This window comes from Gigantopelta aegis, chromosome 10 (genome assembly GCF_016097555.1).
Source record: "Gigantopelta aegis isolate Gae_Host chromosome 10, Gae_host_genome, whole genome shotgun sequence".
NCBI lineage: Eukaryota > Metazoa > Mollusca > Gastropoda > Neomphalida > Peltospiridae > Gigantopelta > Gigantopelta aegis.
In genome coordinates this window covers 5,446,761-5,466,230 of record NC_054708.1, presented here as the reverse complement: position 1 = coordinate 5,466,230, position 19,470 = coordinate 5,446,761, and the positions used below count along the sequence as shown (strand labels likewise).

General features: G+C 36.2%; 1 protein-coding gene across 1 annotated transcript in view; it reads left to right on the top strand.

The window, feature by feature from the left end:
* LOC121382899 overlaps positions 1-1,841 on the top strand; it is a 37,488-nt gene extending 35,647 nt beyond the window's left edge. The window contains exon 21 of the mRNA XM_041512581.1: positions 820-1,841. Within this exon, the coding sequence (XP_041368515.1) occupies positions 820-1,841 (1,022 nt within the window). The remainder of the gene's footprint in view (positions 1-819) is intronic.
* The last annotated feature ends 17,629 nt before the right edge of the window (positions 1,842-19,470 follow it).

Genomic DNA, 19,470 nt, shown 5'->3' with positions numbered 1-19,470 from the left:
CATCATCAGAAAACTTTTACTGGAATGTTTAAGAAACAAATCTAAATATTGGTGCTCCCTAATAGCTATAGCTGATATACTGTATTATTTTGTATTGTACTGTATTGCTTTTGGTAAAACAAATAAAGGACCAATTAGCTTAAAGGGACATTCCTGAGTTGTCTGCATTGTAAGATGTTTCCGACTAATAAAATATTTTGTTTTCACATTACCTGTCCTCTCAAGTGCACCTCCCCCCCCCCCCCCCCCCCCCCCCCCCCACCCATACGAGTGGTCTGGTCCAAACATCCCAACAGCCAATGGGATGGCCTAACATTCTTCACTGTATGCTCCCTTGTAGTTCCGGTCATGAGACTTCAACTTCCTTCTTTTCCTTTCGCTTGTCTTGTTTGGACACAGGGTTGTGTTTTGCTCTTTCTCAGACTTTGGATTTTTTCGTACTATTTGTAGCTTGTTAAGGTGGATTTTTTCCTCCATTGTTTTATAATGCGTGTCGCTATATTCTTTTGGTTTTTAATGCTTGTTTTAAGTGTTATTTATTCCAAATTTGTTGTGTTTTGCAGGATAACAATGCGTGGTCACCATTTGCAAAATGGCGTCTTTTGTTTACTGGCTTGTTTCAGTTCATGGTTGTTTTTTCTTTCTATTTCACAGATTGAAAAACTACTATTATGTCTGATGTTAGCGTATCTCGTGTTGTTCGAGCCTGTTCTCGATGCAAGAAGTTTATGTCGGCTGACGACCTGCACGACATCTAACCTGGATGTCGTGTCCCGTGCCAGACAGAGACTAGATGTGACCAGTGTCCTGGACTGTCAGCCCAGGAGTTCGCTGCTTCCCTGAAGGTGTTAGCCACTCGCGCCAGGAAGACTGAGTCGGGTGCCACTACGGGTTCTAGTGCTGCCAGCTATGCTGAAGGAGACGATAGCTTCCGTGGCGGCTGTCTCGTCAGTGGCGGTTCTTGCTCAGGGGAGGATCCAGTGTCAGTGGTTTCCAGTCCAGCTCCATCTGCTTCTGCGATATCGATGGATTTTCCAGCGGCTTTCTCCAAGCGGTCGTCAACCATTATGGAGTCCAGTGAGCGACCATTGAAAACTGTTTCCAGCAATAAGCTTTCCGAACGGACCGAGTCTTCTGAGCAGACCGAAGTTTCCCAGCAGACCGAGAAGACTGTTTCACACCGTTCATCCCTTGAGTGTTCCAAGGATTCCGTGTCACATCGTAGCCGGGTCCGTAGTCGCAGTCGTTTGGTGGTTCCAGCGGTTCATCCACACCGTTCCGGTTTTGATACGGCTTCCAAGGTTTCTATGGGTTCCCGACGGGATCACCGTGAACACAGTTCTGTTACCTTGGTGCTCCTTATGAACTCCTTGGCCAAGAATCAGCTGCCTGATCAAGCTCCTTGTTCCTACGTGGTACAAGCCTTATCATCCATTGTGGGTCTTGACGATGTGAAAGACTTATCCTTATGTCCGGTGAGAGCTTTGCATCACTACGAGGTTGTTCCTTTCCTGTCACCAAAGTCACCTGAAACACATTACCAAGAATACGGTCTCTACTTGAATCCAGTCTTCGATCCTGTCTGCATACCAGAAGAAGGTTTGCCTGCACCTTCAGCTTCCAATACACATGAATTGCGTGCACTGGCCGCCACTATGTCCCTGCACTGTAACGCACCCATTCAGTACATATTTACTGGTTGTTTCTGGGCGACGGACTCCATCTTCGCTAACTACTACTTGCGGGATGCCTCCACCGAGGATGTTGAGGGCTTCCATCATCTTGGACCTGTGGTGGCTGCACAGACTTTGGTGAACACTAGCCGTCCTCGTCGTCGCTGAGCTGCTGTTGACTTATTGACTGCACACCGAGATGTCTATCGATTCAAGAGGTGAGGACTTGCTAAGACTTGTGTTCTTTGCACTTTTAACATGCACTGGTGCTGGAACTTTTGTCTCGATAACATTTGCCTTGCACTGCACTTGGCCATATGTTTCCTAAGTGGACTAACATTTCTTTGGTGTACTGGACAGAAAACACTCAGGGAGTTCAGTGTTCTGATGTATGCACCCATACTATGTTGTTGCTTGTTTTTACTAAATCACTCTAATACGTTGGGAGGTTACCCAACACCTGCATCCCTGGTGGTTACGTCTTCCCACCCTGTCAGAACCAACTTGAGATGTGGCTTCACGACTCCTGTTCCATGCCGTACCTACCACTGCTGACGGATGCCGCCTTTTCTGGTTGTTGTTTCTAACATGTTTTCTCCATTCTACGATTAAACATACATGTTAAATATATTTTCTTGTTTAGAATATCTGTATCTGTATATTCAATGTGTTTCTGGTCGTCTTAATATTTGTAAGAAGCCCAAACTGGATTTTGTTTTTTTTAGTACAAATATCAGAACGATCAGAAACACGTTTAATATACATCCACTAATATTTTATGCACAAAAATATACATGCATTTGATTTGCAATTACAATCGTTAAAAATTGCAATAAACTCAGGAATGTCCCTTTAATGTACATATCGTAAGGTTAAAACACATTTTTGTAAATAAGTCAGTTCCCGGAGTGTTCATTAGTAAGTGGTGCCTACAAAATACAATAATATAAAATAAGTAGCCATGATCAATATATATGTAGCTATTTAAAACAGTATTTCTTAATGTCACCTTATAGCCAAATGAAAATGAAATTAGTTGTAAACCAAAAAAAAGTCATAATGTTACCAAGTTAAAATACTTTGAAATAGAGAACATCCTATGATGACCATTGTCAATATTGTTATGGTTGTGTATGTCATGGTCATAATGACAATGAACTAAAACAAATAAAACAACTATCGAAGGCTATTAAGGGCTGTAGGTAAATCATACTTGCTTAGATATAAATATTCCATGATTCCAAAATTGTAAATTTTAAAAATCAATTTCATATCTCAAATTGCCAAAAGTATATACACACACACACACACACACACACACACACACATACACACACACACACACACACAGAGAGATAGATAGATAGATAGATAGATAGATAGATAGCTATACATATGTATACAATTCACACCCCAAACTGTTAGGCTAACAATAAAAACACAAATATGATACTTATGGAAAGAATACTCTACTTTTTTCAGTTACGGTATGTGAGATAAAAATATATATTCCAATCAGTTAAAGCAAACAAATCCACAAAGTAGACTTAAGACAAATCCATTATAGTGAACAAAGTGTAACACCATCCAATAAATTGGCAAGTGAGTTAGGTTTCTAACTATTTTTAGGCAGTGTTTTGAAAAGTAACCTTTTTGCTCATGTGCAATTTTTCAATTTTTAAGGCCACTACATGAACAAATTATGTTTCTGAAATATGCATAGTGAATGAGCACTTTGATTTTTTTTAAAAAGAAAAATTCAGTTTTGTCAACAGCAGTCACTTCACGTGTTTTTTTCTACCCATGATTGCTAACAACACTTGATGTCAATACAGATGGGCAATACTTTCATACAAGTGAATACTTTGATAAATATTAAAAAAATAATGAACTGATTATTAATTATTATAACAATTTATACACTCAATATTATATACACTTGTGAATGGATTGTGTCTCCTATTTACAAAAATGCAGCATACCTTTTGCAAATCAAATATAATTTCAGCAAAAGTTTAACAGGGTGGGGTGAAAATCATAAACATTAACTAATTTACCCTTTGTTGATTTGGCATGTGTGAGGTCATATGAGACTCATCAAATTCATCTTTGTCCATTTTTAACTTCATATCTACGAATCAATTAGACCAATAGCAGTAAATTACATGTAAGGAATAAACAATAATGATTTAGTAAAATTAACAACCCTTTTTGTGTGTAAAGTTAATATGCATTTATAGTCCTTCCCATAGGGGACACAGTTTTTCATACTATGGCATTTACTACACATTATTTATTTCTGAACCTATTATTTTCTAACTTGCACACAAAAATAAAAACAATTGTTATTTCTAAAACACTTTTAATTTTCTTCTCACGTCAAACCAACCTGAAATTATTTACAAAAATCAACTTTGTAGGAGGATGGGATGGACTATAGATACTTAATTGACTCAACTATATTTTGTAATAAAAATGTTCCCAAACTATGAAATAAAAAAATAAAAAAAAATAATTGCTAAAAGATAACACCAAATTGAATATTGATTATATGAAGCATGCACGAGAAATGAAATCAAATCGAACAGAATTTGAAGCCTAACGCATTTAAGGATGTTAATGACAAATAATAATAATGACTCCAGGGATTTATTGAGAATTGTTTTACCATGGTCCTATATTTGATGGAACTGGGAAAATAAGCATAATTGATTCATAATTGTGACATATATAGGCCACTGAATGATGATTTATTGTAGTAGACATAATTAAAAAATATTCTCATGTCAAATTGGGAATTTTCAGTGTCACTTGCTTTTGGGAAGGGGCTTATGTCTGGTACCATAAAATATCTAGATAAATCCCTGGACCCAGGAGTGTAAGTTAATAAAATAAAACAACAACATTAATTTTAATCTTCATCTTTGAACAATTTAACTTTCATTCGGGTAATTAGACTACCAACATTTCAATGGGGTTTATCATATTGTACTTTAAACCCCGTCTTATCCTCCTACAAAAAAGTGTATTGTAAATAATTTCATTTGGATTTGATGTAAAAAGAAAAGTAGAATAAAATATGTTTTTTGGAAAAAAAACCCAACCTATTTTTGTGTGCAATTTTAAGAAAACAATCGGCTTAGAAATACAAAACTTGTAGTAAATTCCATAGTAGAAAAAAAGAAGGAATTTCCCTGTGGACTATAGTGCGTTCCCCCATACTCCCCCCTATAAATTCCTGACTACGCCAGTGCCCAGCAGTGAACGTCATCTTCGTAATACGTATTTATTTCTAAATGAACCTTTTTTTTATTACTGCACACAAAACAGTGGTGTGGGTGGGAGTGTCATTTCAAAACATTTTTAGATGTCCGTTCAAACTGAAATCATGTACAAATAGCATCGTTCATGGAGGCTGGGACGGACAATACTCACAATAGGTTTATCAAGGTAATACGTACGACCACATTGGCCACATTGCATGTGTGTCATTTAAAGGGACATTCCTGAGTTTGCTGCAGTTTTTAAGATTTTATCGACCAACAGAGACTTTTAACGATTGTAATTACATCTAATATATTTTTCTGCATACAATATTAGTACCTGTATATTATACGTGTTTCTGATCGTTCTAATATTTGTACTAGGTTAAATTTCATCTGATTTCCTAAAATATTGTTTTTTCGTACGTACGAAAGTATTTGAAGACAAAATCCAGTTTGCGCTTCTTACAAATATTAAGACGACCAGAATACTAATACTCTAAACAAGAAAATGCATTTAATATGCAAGTTTAATCGTAGAAATATTTTATTAGTAGGAAACATCTTACAATGCAGCAAACTCAGGAATGTCCCTTTAATGCGCCAACGTAATATTATCTCGGCTTAAAGGCCCCAATTATATCTCCCTACAACATAAAAAAGTAAACAAGGTACACAATTACTTGTTTGATCTTACCTGATTGTCTGCTCTGCTTGTTTCACCGAATCGAAACATTTCCGAGAGCTGCTGACTTGGGGAAAGCCTTTCACATTAAAAATTCGTGACGTCAAATGCGACTAAAAATAGTACGGTATAGCATCTGGTACGTTACAAAATAGCGAGCATTTTTTGAACTGCGTACTAAACATTTGACGATATGCGTTAATGGCGACAACTCACGAGTGACGGCAGCTTTAAGCAGTCATCACTCGCAGTTAAAAGCCTTGTGTTCTGTGGTTTTATGACGTCATGGAGCGAATGCTATGACGACATCTGGACATACACTTAGATTTTTTTTGAGTATTTGTTCTCCATTTTTGCGCAGAATGATCGGTTTCTCTTCCAAATACAAGTTGCAGCAAGGGCATGGGACAATTTGTGAGGCCAGAAAGGATTTAATTATCCACTGCGCTAGTTCGTTAATATATATGTATGTAACAGTCAACCTCGACATAATACAATATATAGATATTCATACATCAATACATACTCGCCAGTGCCAGGTGTGCCCACTGTTTCATGCACGTAAGCGGGATCGACCGCGTAACTTGTAGACCCAATGCATATAGTTGAGTTAAAGAGCATCCTTTTTATGAATACCTCAATAGCTCAAAAGGTATCGTGGCAAGTATGCAAAATTGCGGGCGATTTGGTGTCATAGGTTCGAATCCCAGCAACGGTTTGGGACAATTTGTGCGGCCAGAAAGGATTTAATTATCCACTGCGCCAGTGCGTTAATATCTGTATATGTAACAGTCAACGTCGACATACATACAATATATAGATATTCATACATCAGTACATACATACATACATACATACATACATACATAAATACATACATACATACATACATACATACATATAATTATAACATTACTTCATCGATAATTGTAGACAAAAAAAAAAAACCTTAAATTTTAATTAGTCATTATCTCTTTTACAAATTATCACACCAATCACAAAGATAAATAATCACAACAATCACAAAGATAAATAATCACATCAATCACAAAGATAAATAATCACACCAATCACAAAGATAAATAATCACATCAATCACAAAGATAAATAATCACAACAATCACAAAGATAAATAATCACAACAATCACAAAGATAAATAATCACACCAATCACAAAGATAAATAATCACACCAATCACAAAGATAAATAATCACATCAATCACAAAGATAAATTATCACACCAATCACAAAGATAAATAATCACAACAATCACAAAGATAAATAATCACACCAATCACAAAGATAAATAATCACACCAATCACAAAGATAAATAATCACACCAATCACAAAGATAAATAATCACATCAAAGAGCATTGGAGTGAACTAATGATAATGTTAATGTTTTATGTATGTTGAGACATTTTAATCTGCTTTGAGTAGCCTTATTGAAGCGAAATGGTGTGTATCGGGCAATGACACGGAAGTTGAATATAATGTTGTACTAACCTGTTTAATATATGATAAAATAAGAAAGAAAAATATATTCCACAGTATTTTAGAATATACTCTGGTGTGTTAAAAATAATTCGTTTGTACAGTTATACTTATGCTCAGGTATTTAGAAATTTTGAAGAATTTCAACAAAGGAATAATAGTATATGTTACAGAACTAAAAATTCTGAAAACACAACGATATTTACCTGTGTGATTTTATTTTAGATGTCTAGTCAAATAAATCATAAGAACTTAGTTTATGAATAGTAATCTTCGTATGCGTTTATGTTCATATATCATTATATTTTATTTAATGTTCATACATTTTGTACAAAGACAGATATGTATACTGCAATAAATTATTATTATTATTATTATTATTATTATGTTCAACAAGAGTTCTTGTTTGGACATGGCAAACTGGACTGACTTTGTGAAGAGCACATTAACTGTGCCTTATAACATTTAAAAATCAATGCTTTGACTCCACTTTGCACCAGCACAGTTGTAACGTACTGGCGAGAGGGATTTGTCTGATGTTTACATGGCTTCGAGTAATTTATTGACATTTTTGTTGTAATCTGTTTTAGGTATTAGAACCCACTTGTTGTTATAGCTCTTGAACAGAATTTGTTAAAGTATGTCTTCAAATCTATCTTACTGGACTTTGTGCGTGAGAAATAATATAAGGAAAAAAAATCGCTAAACCTATATAATGAACACAGCAGCTCTACAAAACAATGAATGCTGACTAAACACGAGCCGTCAAGCAGGTAGGCGGAGTCATCCCCCACCTCTATTTTCATATTATTGTCCACAGAAGCCAAAATATGTAGTATTTGAACAACTGACGTTCTTCCTCTTTTTTATGAGGATACCTCGGAACCCATTTAACTGGATTGGGCCCTTCTGAAGCTAAAATATCCATATCCCAGGCCGGCGCACTGACACTGCCTTCTCCACGATCAAATACACATCGTGGCTCTTTAAAAGAAGATACCTTTTCACTTGGCTGCTACCACTACCTCAATATGCTTCCGGTTCATCTGTACATATCCACTGGCTCGCCACTGATTACTTATTATTAGTATTTAGAAAATAATTGAACTAATATATAAAATAAAGTAAGAGAGTACAATGAAATATAGGCAGTATTTTATTGCATAAATGCCTGAGGTAAATATATATGGCGAACAAATAGAATATGGAGATATAATTCTTTGGTCTGATAGGTACGTGTAGTCTGAGTATCACGTTGTGATTTGACTATACACAGTGAAATCAAGAAGGCTAGTCCACAATCCAGCCCTTAAACCCCGGTTGGTCTAATAAGCGAGTGAAAGGTTAACCCCAGTGCATTTGTGCTGGATATGTACGTATTGCGTACTTACAACAAAATACTGAGTGCAAATACACCGTATGATTAGCTTTATGAGTGTGTATGTAAAGATGTTGCCATTAAATATATTGCTATGTTTAAACACTTACAGTTATTTCAGTAGTTGTGCGAATGTGCGCAACCTTTCGACTATTAAAAAAAAATGACCGAAGTATTTTTAAAAAGTTTGTTTTGTTTAACGACACCACTAAAGCACATTAATTTATTAATCATACATGTCAGACATTTGGTAATTTTGACATATAGTCTTAGAGAGGAAACCCGCTATATTTTTCCATTAATAGCAAAGGATCTTTTATATGCACCATACCACAGGCAGGATAGCACAAAACCACGGCCTTTGATATACCAGTCGTGGTGCATTGGCTGGAAGGAGAAATAGCCCAATGGGCCCACCGTGGGAATGGATCCCAAACCGACCGTGCATCAAGCGAGCGCTTTACCACTGTACTACGTCCCGCCCCGAAGTATTTAAAAATACTATGGCATTCCTTCAAATGATTTTAATACACATACAAAATAATGATATTGTGTATTTGGTGCGCCTGACCGGCCTCGGTGGCGTCGTGGTTAGGCCATCGGTCTACAGGCTGGTAGGTACTGGGTTCGGATCTCAGTCGCGGCATGGGAGTTTTAATCCAGATACCGACTCCAAACCCTGAGTGAGTGCTCCGCAAGGCTCAATGGGTAGGTGTAAACCACTTGCACCGACCAGTGATCCATAACTGGTTCAACAAAGGCCATGGTTTGCGCTATCCTGCCTGTGGGAAGCGCAAATAAAAGATCCGTTGCTGCTAATCAGAAAGAGTAGCCGATGAAGTGGCGACAGCGGGTTTCCTCTCAAAATCTGTGTGGTCCTTAACCATATCTCTGTCACCATATAACGGTGAATAAAATGTGTTGAGTGCGTCGTTAAATAAAGCATTTCTTTCTTTGGTGCGCCTGTGAACATGTTCTGATGACTACAAGTCAGAAGTACCCAATGTTTGACATCCAATAGCCGATGATTAATTAATCAATGTGTTCTAGTTGTGTCGTTAAACAAAAAGAACAAACACACTTTCTATCTCATAAGAACTTGTCAGAATTACCAAATGTTTGACATGCAATAACCGATGATTAATAAATCAATGATTGTGATCTAGTGGTGTCATTAAGTAAAACAGACTAAACTACATCCAATCAAGCATTTAGCCGCGCATGACACCATCCGCTTGATGTAGGATGAATACTTTGAAAATATAATCAGGGTACACTGAACATTATAACACTGGATATATACCTGGGTATTACATTGTATGCCTTCCTTAGCCCAAAAACTGTTTCGCCAGTACAATATATTGAGTAAATACCAGCGTGGCTCATGGTCCTAAATATAGTTATCATGTTAATGTATTTTTACATGGTCAAGTAAGCCAGACCCGAAACATACGAGTTACAGTAGAGCAGTGGTAAATCGTGTCGGTAACCCTGGGTGCTTCTTCTGATCACTTGCCAATCCCCGCACACCTAACAACTCATTAACATTTCTGAACAGTGTTCAACATTTTGTTAAAGGTGTTGGGCTGAATGCACGAAGCGTGTTTTTCTTAAACGCAGCAGTTTAAGAACTGACAATGAATGTAGTTACATGCATATAAGACATAAACAGGCTTTGTAAATTCGGCCCGTTAAATTTAACGTTTGTGTTTGTGAACGCCAGTGTATACGTACGTACACAGTGGACCACTAAATCTATTTTATAGCCTTACAAAATACACAATGTTGCATTACAAAATATACATTTTATAAGTCCTGTACCCCTTCCCCACACATACACAACTATAAAATAATATCTCTCAGATGAAAGGTAAATAATGTAAACTTCCCCGCCATTCTTGAACTCGTTAGACAACGACAAGCAATTATATCGTGATTTGCCAGAACAACTAACAATGTCCAACACCTCTAATAATTTTGCCTTTCTCAATATCAATCTACCGAAATGTTAGTGATACGATATACATACAACATGTGTGCAGGCTGTCGCTTTTTGCTTAACGTCCATCTTTCTCGTATTTGTCATCTCGAAATTAATTAACAGTTCTATAAGTTCTTATTGTAATAATTCTGCTTACACCCAATGTTCCTGCACAGAAAACTAGTTAGTTTACTAGACAAAAGGGCAAAATAAACCAAATCATTAACATAACCTAAATGGAAGTATTCAGTGCATTTATCGTTACTCTCATTGACAGTCCTATATAAACTTGGTGATTGTTTTAACACCATACGGCAAGAGCAGGTAAAATAAGTCGGTATTTTGGGTAAAAGCAGATTTGGCCAGCCCTGTCTTAATCGAGTTTAGATATCAGCCCACTTCATAATTTCATAGCCAAACGTCGTTATTTCGACCTTTTTCATTTCATTGCAACTTATTTTCGGGCTTATATCCAATTAAGGTTTAAGCACGATGTTCTGGGCACACACCTCAGCTATCTAGGCTGTCTATTCAGGACAGTGGGTTAGTTGTTAGTTGGTTAGTGGTTAGTGAGAGAGAAGAGGGTGTAGTGGCCTTACTGCTACCCATTAAACCCTTAAGAACTCGCTTTGGGTTGGAGCCGGTACCGGGCTGCGAACCCTGTACCTATCAGTCTGTAGTCTTATGGCTGAACCACTGCGCCACCGACGACGGTCTCTCGACCTATGTTATAATCTCTGACAGGCGTCCGCTACAACAGCTTGTTCTGGATGTGCACGTTACACCCTATGACCTGACCTGGCCTGTTCGTTCTAATGTTTGTAGGGACAGAGATTCATTTTATATAGTGATATTGTGAACAGAAGAATGTATTTAACATGTAGTTATAGTCGTTAACAATGTTGTTAATAGGAAACATCTTACAATGGCAGTAAACTCGAGAGAGTCTCTTTAATGCAACTCTAAAACAAAGCAAATTGTAAAGGGACATTCCTGAGTTTGCTGCAATTTTAAAGATGTTATCGATTAAAAGAGACTTTTTAACGATTGTAATTACATATCAAATATATTTTTCTGCATAAAATATTAGTGGCTGTATATTAAACGTATTTCTGATCATTCTAATATTTGTCCGAGGTTAAATTTCATTTTATTTCCTAAAATATTGTTTTTTCGTACGTACGAAATTATTTGAAGACAAAATTAAGTTTGGGCTTCTTACAAATATTAAGACAACCAGAAACACATTGAATATACAGACACTGATATTCTAGATGACAGATATATTTAATATGTAAGTTTAATCTTAGAAATATTTTATTAGTCGGAAACATCTTACAATGCAACAAACTCAGGAATGTCCCTTTAATAATTTCTAAAAAACAAACAATATCCTACATACATGTATCTGAAAATTGACTAAAATTAATTCGTTTCCATTGTGACCTCTGATTAGCCATCTTCTTCGTCTGTAATGGCGTGTGTATTGCAGCAACCATCACCACGTGTAGAGTTCTGTACATTGCAGGTTATATTCCTTACAGGTTCATCTACCTGAGCACTTACTGATACCACAGTTGCATCTGATCAGTTCTATCACAGCCTCTGGTGCAGCTTGCACCTTCAACCACATTTACAAATATATCCTCCTCCTTGATCCAACCATGGGTCTAGATCACTGGATGTAGCATAGAATCCTAAGCTTAGATATTTGCTTGGAGCTATGCTCTTTGGGTATGCTGTTATTAGATATTTGGCAGTGTTTCCACACTTTGGTTTGGTGATGGTGTCTTGAATTTCTATCCTCTCAGAATAGCTGCATCAATTAAATAAATGACCCTTGAGCTTAGTACCATGGAGTACTGACCTCTTTGTATGATTCATCAGTAATTCCAAGCCGGATAAGAGCTTCAGATATAGCCAGTGGAGCTTTCCCGAATACATTCAATAACATTTGTTTGCATATACCATCAATTTGTCCTGTTGTGTCACATCCAGTTACATTCTTATCTGCCATATATCTTGTCTGTGAACATGCTTTGATTCACTATTAGATGGTTACATGGGTGTAAGATTTTTTTTTAACACAATAATATTTATGAAAGATGACATCAGATATTTTTACTAACCAGGCTACAGATTTTCGAAGCTATCTGAGCGCTACGATATCGAAAACTATTGCATGCCATGATGTGACAATGACACATGATTCCTCATACTTGTGATGTAATAGGTCCAGGCAATGAGGTGTAAATCACAGCCAGATCAACATGCAAACATTGTATAATGAACTGTATCCAGAGATAGACTCGGATTACCAGATGTTCATGCTGTAACTGAATATCACACAACAGGACAATGTGTGATGGTGGACACCAATGAAGAGAATTCAATGTATTCACGAAAGCCCCATATACCAGTCACACAAAAGTCAGGTTAGAATCGGTGATGAACCATACAAAGAGGTCAGTGAAAAATGTGAAGATTGTACTGCATGGAACCAAGCACAAGGTTCATTTCTACAACTGATGTAGCTACTCTAAGATGAAAAGTTCAAGAAATACTCACCAAACCAAAGTGTGGAAACACTGCCACCTACCTCTGATGTATGAAAACAGCATACCCAAAGAGCACATCTCCAAGCACATTCCTGAGCTCAAGATGCCATGCTACATCTGGATATTCTTGATCCATGCAAACTTGGTTGGGTCAAGGGGTTGGTATATTTGTGGCTGCTGTTGGAGGTGCAAGCTGCACCAGAATCTGTGGTAGAACTGATCAGATACAATTGTGGTATCAGTAAGTGTACAGATAGATGTACTGTAATTTAATGTAAGCGACACAACCTTCAATGTACAGAGCGTTCTAAACGTGAAACTGACGAGGACTGCTGCAATGAGCATACTATTACAGATGAAGTAGATGCCTAATATGCTATTATGCATTACAATTTACAGTTGGTATGTTCCTTTATTTCATTAGTTTGTCATTAGCAGTGCAATATTATAATTATTTGACCTAAAAATGTACGAATGAACACAAAAGTTGCAATTGTATGTAGACTAGGAGAAAAAGTATTTGCCAAATGATTACCTTGGTGGCCATTTTGAATTTCCATATGGCTGCCATTTTGAAGTTTAAGATGTTTTCCATAATTGGATGAATATAAATCTAAAGAATTAGATTCATTGACCACTGAAATATACATCTAGACAACAACATTGTACTTCTTCATTAACATATAAGACAAATGTATTAAAATGGCGGCCATATTGAATTTCAAGATTGTTTTCATGATTCAATGAATATATAAATGAAAAACATCGAAATGCATGGAATACAGAAATGTACATGGACAAAAAAATATGCTTCCACGTTAACCGGGAGTTGAGATATTTGAGAAGAAAAAAAATATTAAAGTGGTAGACATTTTGAATTTCAAGATGGCTGCCAAGATCAGACAACAATTTTCCTTTTTACAAAATAATCATCTGAGCTCATAGATGAAAACTGACATCAAAATTATTGTTCTGTGTTTAATGGGAGTAAGGATAGAGAAAAGAATATAATGGAATGACGTCCATTTTGAATTTCAAGATGGTTGCCATGTGAGATGAATAATATATTTTTTTGTTTTTAATTCACTAACATGTTTAAATAGGCCCCAAAAATATGTTTCTATGTTAAAAGGAAGTTGAGATATATAAAGAAATTATATGAAAATGACTTTCAAGATATACAAAGAAATTATATGAAAATTAATTTCAAAATATATAAAGAAATTATATGAAAATTAATTTCAAGATGGCTAACATGATAGTGGTCAGAAAAAATGCTACCAATGAATTTCTAGTTAGGTAGGTCATGGGAACATATGACCCAAAATTTATTAACTTGAGCAAATTTTTTTTTTTAAATGCAACCTTCAAAAAATTAACATAACTCCTTAGATTAATTCCATCACATGTCCGCTAGAGAATTTATGTTTTCTAGTTTGTTTGAGATAATGTGTCTAGTCATTTTAACCAGTGCCCCACGAGCGGTAGATCAAGGTCTATGCTGTATGTTGTTCTGTCGGTGGAAGAATGCGCATGGTGACCTCTAGGTGCTGTTCGTTGGGACTGGTCTCAGCCACCACAACTGCCGTGATTAATACATACTAAATGACTAATTTAACACTGTACTGAGGTATTCGTAAAATAAAAACAACAACAAAACAAACAGGTTTAGACAGCCATGGAACAAATACAAACTATAACCTATGTACACAAGTTTATTTTAAGAAATACTGGTATGAAGACCGTTATGAGTAAGTTAAAGCTAACAAAGTATCCATTAATGCTATGACCGTGAGATATTTTGTCAACTAATAGTTCCAGAACCCTGTATTTTTGTAGTATACGTTATTTTGTGATACACAATGTACTTCCAGAATCGTGTACCTGTTTTCTATTGGTCCTTTGTACTCAAAAGCGGTGCGCTTACCACACCTAGGACGGATCCTTGCTAATTTACTTCCTGGTTTTTGCAGCCCAGAGTCACTTGACTGTGTACATCAGACCAAGATGGGCACGAATGTTGTGACGCTTATTTTTCTGGCCACGTTTGTCACCGTGTGCTATGGATGGTCGGGGTAAGTTGTGCTTTACTGACACTCCACGGTTTAAATTAAGTTCAAGTCGTTGGCTTGAGTAAACGCTATAAACATCCCTGTCTGGGCAGATTTCTCTTGGACTACCAAAACTTTTTTTTCCGGAGAACAGGTGTGCCTTCTAATTAATTAATTGATCTATTGATTGTAAATACGAGCATTTTTCTTGTGCGTAATATATACTTCAAATATTAAGTATGTCCAACACAAATTAACGGAATAGGTAATATTTTATTAAATACACTTTCGAAATCGCTCACCCGACATCATTATTCCTATTCTAACTTGTTTTGTGTTTATCTTATTTTGGATTTGTTTGTTTTGTGGTTTTCTGTTTCGTTGTTGTTTTATAATTATTTTTTTTTATTGATTAATTTTATATTTTTGTATTTATTTTAATTGTGTTTGAGGGATGTATGTTAGGCTTTTTTTTCTTGATACATTTTAGTTCGAAATATTTTATAACTTTTGATATAAAGTCATTCATAGTAAGTTGTATTTATATTATCCAATTAATAATCACAAGACATCAGGTCTAGTGCTTATACAACTTTTATAATCTAGATTCAAGAGTCTGAAACACTAATGTCATAACAACGCCATACATATTGTATGTGTGTGGCGTCATTAGAGATGGAGTCTGGACTTTAAAAGTTGTGTATGCACGAACCCTGATGCTAGATATACGTCATACTATTTTGACAAAGCTCTGCTCTAACAATACTGTTCGAATAGAACAAATCGTCAGGATTCAGTGAAATTACAATAAAGTCCGAGTACTTTAGAAAATATCATAGGTTATAGATAGACACAGTTTCAGTCAAACATAGTTTCGTATGTATTTGTCAAATACATGACATGTGTGTGTGTGCGTGTGCGTGTGCGTGTGCCTGTTGTTGGTATTCTTGTTGTTTCGAACCAGTGCACCATAACTGGTCAAAGGCCGTAGTATGTGCTTTCCTGTCTGTGGTAAAGTGCGTATTAAATATCCCTTGCAAACGTAGCAGGTTATTCTTGTTGTTTCGAACCAGTGCACCATAACTGGTCAAAGGCCGTAGTATGTGCTTTCCTGTCTGTGGTAAAGTGCGTATTAAATATCCCTTGCAAACGTAGCAGGTTTCCTCCGATGACTAGGTATCAGAATTACCAAATGTTTGAAATCGAATAGTCGATGATTAATTAATCATTGTGCTCTAGTGGTGTCGTTAAATAAAACAAACTTTAAACAAACTTTTTGTTGTTTGTGGTGGTGGTGGGTGATTATGTGTGTTATGTATGGTTTATGTTATGGTGTCGAAAGTCCTGTACAAACGTCTTAGGGGTGGATCGACGTCTAGATCTGCGCAATAAAAGAAAATCCGTTGCCTTGTTGTAATGTAGTTTAACAACGGGTTTTTGTTTTGTATTATTATTTTTAATGTGATTATTTCGTACCCATTGTTGACGTGTACTATAGATGTCCATATACTAATGGCGTCTAGTACAGGTTTCGTTTAATTTATTCAATGCACCAAGTCCGTTGCGTTAGATTGTTTACCCGTAGCTTGCCCGCATTGTTCCCACAGTGAATACAGTATAATACAGTTCCAGGTAGGTCTGCTGTTACGTATCCGGGGTGCTGGCTCCACTACACCATGACATAGCTATATCGATCATAGATGTATGTGATATATCTTTGGGGCGGGACGTAGCCCAGTGGTAAAACGCTCGCCTGATGCGCCGTCGGTCTAGAAACAATCTGCGTTGGTGGAACCATTGGGCTATTTCTCGTTCCAGTCAGTGCACCACGATTGGTATATCAAAGACCGTCGTATTTGATATCCTGTACGTGGGATGGTGCATTTGAAATATCCATACAGCGGGTTTCCTCTGTAAGACTATATGTCAGAATTACCAAATATTTGACATCCGATATCCGATGATTAATTTGGATATAATCTTTCATTTTATATACACTGAACAACAAAATAAACGCGGCTCTTAATTTAGTTTGTTTTAATTCATTGAACATTATTCAATTTGAATGCCATTAGATGTGTGTTTGTTAAATTTCGTAATATGTTGTAAACATTTTTAGCTCATTTTGAATTAGTTCATGAAAACAAAACTTTTCATTTCGTTTGTTGTTCGATATATATGTTACTTCATAGACGTAATACAATAAGTGTCTTTTTTTATTCTTTTTTATCGTTTTTTAATCACACTATTTATTTAATAAATGACGATAATGGACACCCATGCTGTAGGTCTATATAAATGCCCAAATGCCTAACCCGTCCTAGACAGACAAGACATAGAGGGATGTAAGGACATTCGCCGACTTGTCTCTCATTAAACCCTGTCTTAGACAAGACGTAGAGGGATGTAAGGATATTCGTCGACTTGTCTCTCACTAAACCCTGTCTTAGACAAGACATAGAGGAATGTAAGGACATTCGCCGACTTGTCTCTCACTAAACCCTGTCTTAGACAAGACATATAGGGATGTAAGGACATTCGCTGACTTGTCTCTCACTAAACCCTGTCCTAGACGAAGCCGTGGAGGGATGTAAGGACATTCGCCGACTTGTCTCTCACTAAACCCTGTCTTAGACAAGACATAGAGGGATGTAAGGATATTCGCTGAATTGTCTCTAACTAAACCCTGTCTTAGACAAGATATAGAGGGATGTAAGGACATTTGCCGACTTATATCTCTGACTAAACCCTGTCCTAGATGGCTGTAGTATATGTATGTGTTCAGGTCATTGGGACTGAACCTTCAATGAACTATTCTGAGTTTGCTACCATTTTGAGATATTTCCGACAAATAGATCCTTTTTAATGATTTAAATTACATACTAAATTACTTCTGGGTTGTTGTTTTTTTTAGAATTTTAGTGTATGTATATATATCCGTTGTGCTTCTGGTCCGCCTACTGTTTGTAGTAGCTCAAACTTCATTTACTTCCTCATATATATGTGTTGGTACGTACACCAGTATCCAGTTTGGACTACTATACCAACATTAAGCGGACCAAAACACATTAGATGTAGAGCCATTTTAAACACGTAAATGTATTTAATATGTTATTGTAGTCGTTGAAAATACTGAATTTATCCGAAACATGTTACAATGGCAACCCACTCAGGATAATATCTTTAAATTAATGTAAGCACGAACTAAAAGAAAATGTATGAAACGAAAACTAAGATTAAAATGTTCATTGCTTGGAGTGGAATATAATTATATTTTTTGTTATGTATTTTTGTGTTGGTTTTTATTGTCTGCTTTTTTTTCAATAATATAACTTTTAGGATAAAGTAGGATATAAGTAAACTGTGTTTATTTGTAAAACAAAAATCATGTTCGCAGTGCTTGGAGTGGAATATAATTACAATATTTTTTGTTATGTATTTTTGTGTTTTTGCTTTTATTTGTCTGCTGCCCCACCCCCCACCCCTAATAATATTTAACTTTTAGGGCAAAGTAAGATATATAAGTAAACTTTGTTTATATATAACTGAAACAGGTTCGCAGTGATATCGATCCAGAAGTATTCTCGTAGCGATCACAGTACAAAGACGCGGCCCAGTCCTTTTCCACCAAGTGTATTTAGTCGTAATGCGATATATGAAAACCAGTCAAGACACAGGCAATGGCTTTTATTGTATTCGAAACACGGCTATTAGATACGACTAAAACATTTTTGCTCGGCATACATCAGTTCAGCGAAGCGCGATTTATTTATATTTATTTATGTGGTATATCTCATCTATTTGTGTGAGCTATATAGTCAAACTATACCTTTATTTAAGACTTTATCTATACCATTCATGTTTTCGTGCAGTATGGTTTGACTTCTTTTAGCTTAGTTTTAAAATTTCCCTGATGAAGCCTGAACAGGCGAACATTTGAATTAAAGAGGGATATATGACTTTTAAAGGATGTTTCTGACTTATTGTTATTAAAGGTCCGCACTTACGGCACATTATTTAATACACAGTATGTAAAACAAAGACATAAACATAACAGTATTAAAAAAAAACCCCAAAAACAAACATCCCAGTTATTAATAAAGTGACTTTTTGTAAAATGCTTGGGGAAAAACCCCACTGCCCAGTCGATTTGACCCACATCAGACCTGTGACGTTGCTATTTGTTTTTGTTTTTTTTCCCCCTTGTGTTGTTGTTCCTATGGGATTTTTCGTTTTGTTTTGTTGTGTGTGTGTGTGTGTGTGTGTGTGTGTGTGTGTGTGTGTTTCAACTTAATATATATCGAGTTTGCCAAACGTAAATAAGCCGAGCTCCGCCAATGTTAAGAAACATATGTATGTTAGTGATGAATGCAGTGGAATGACA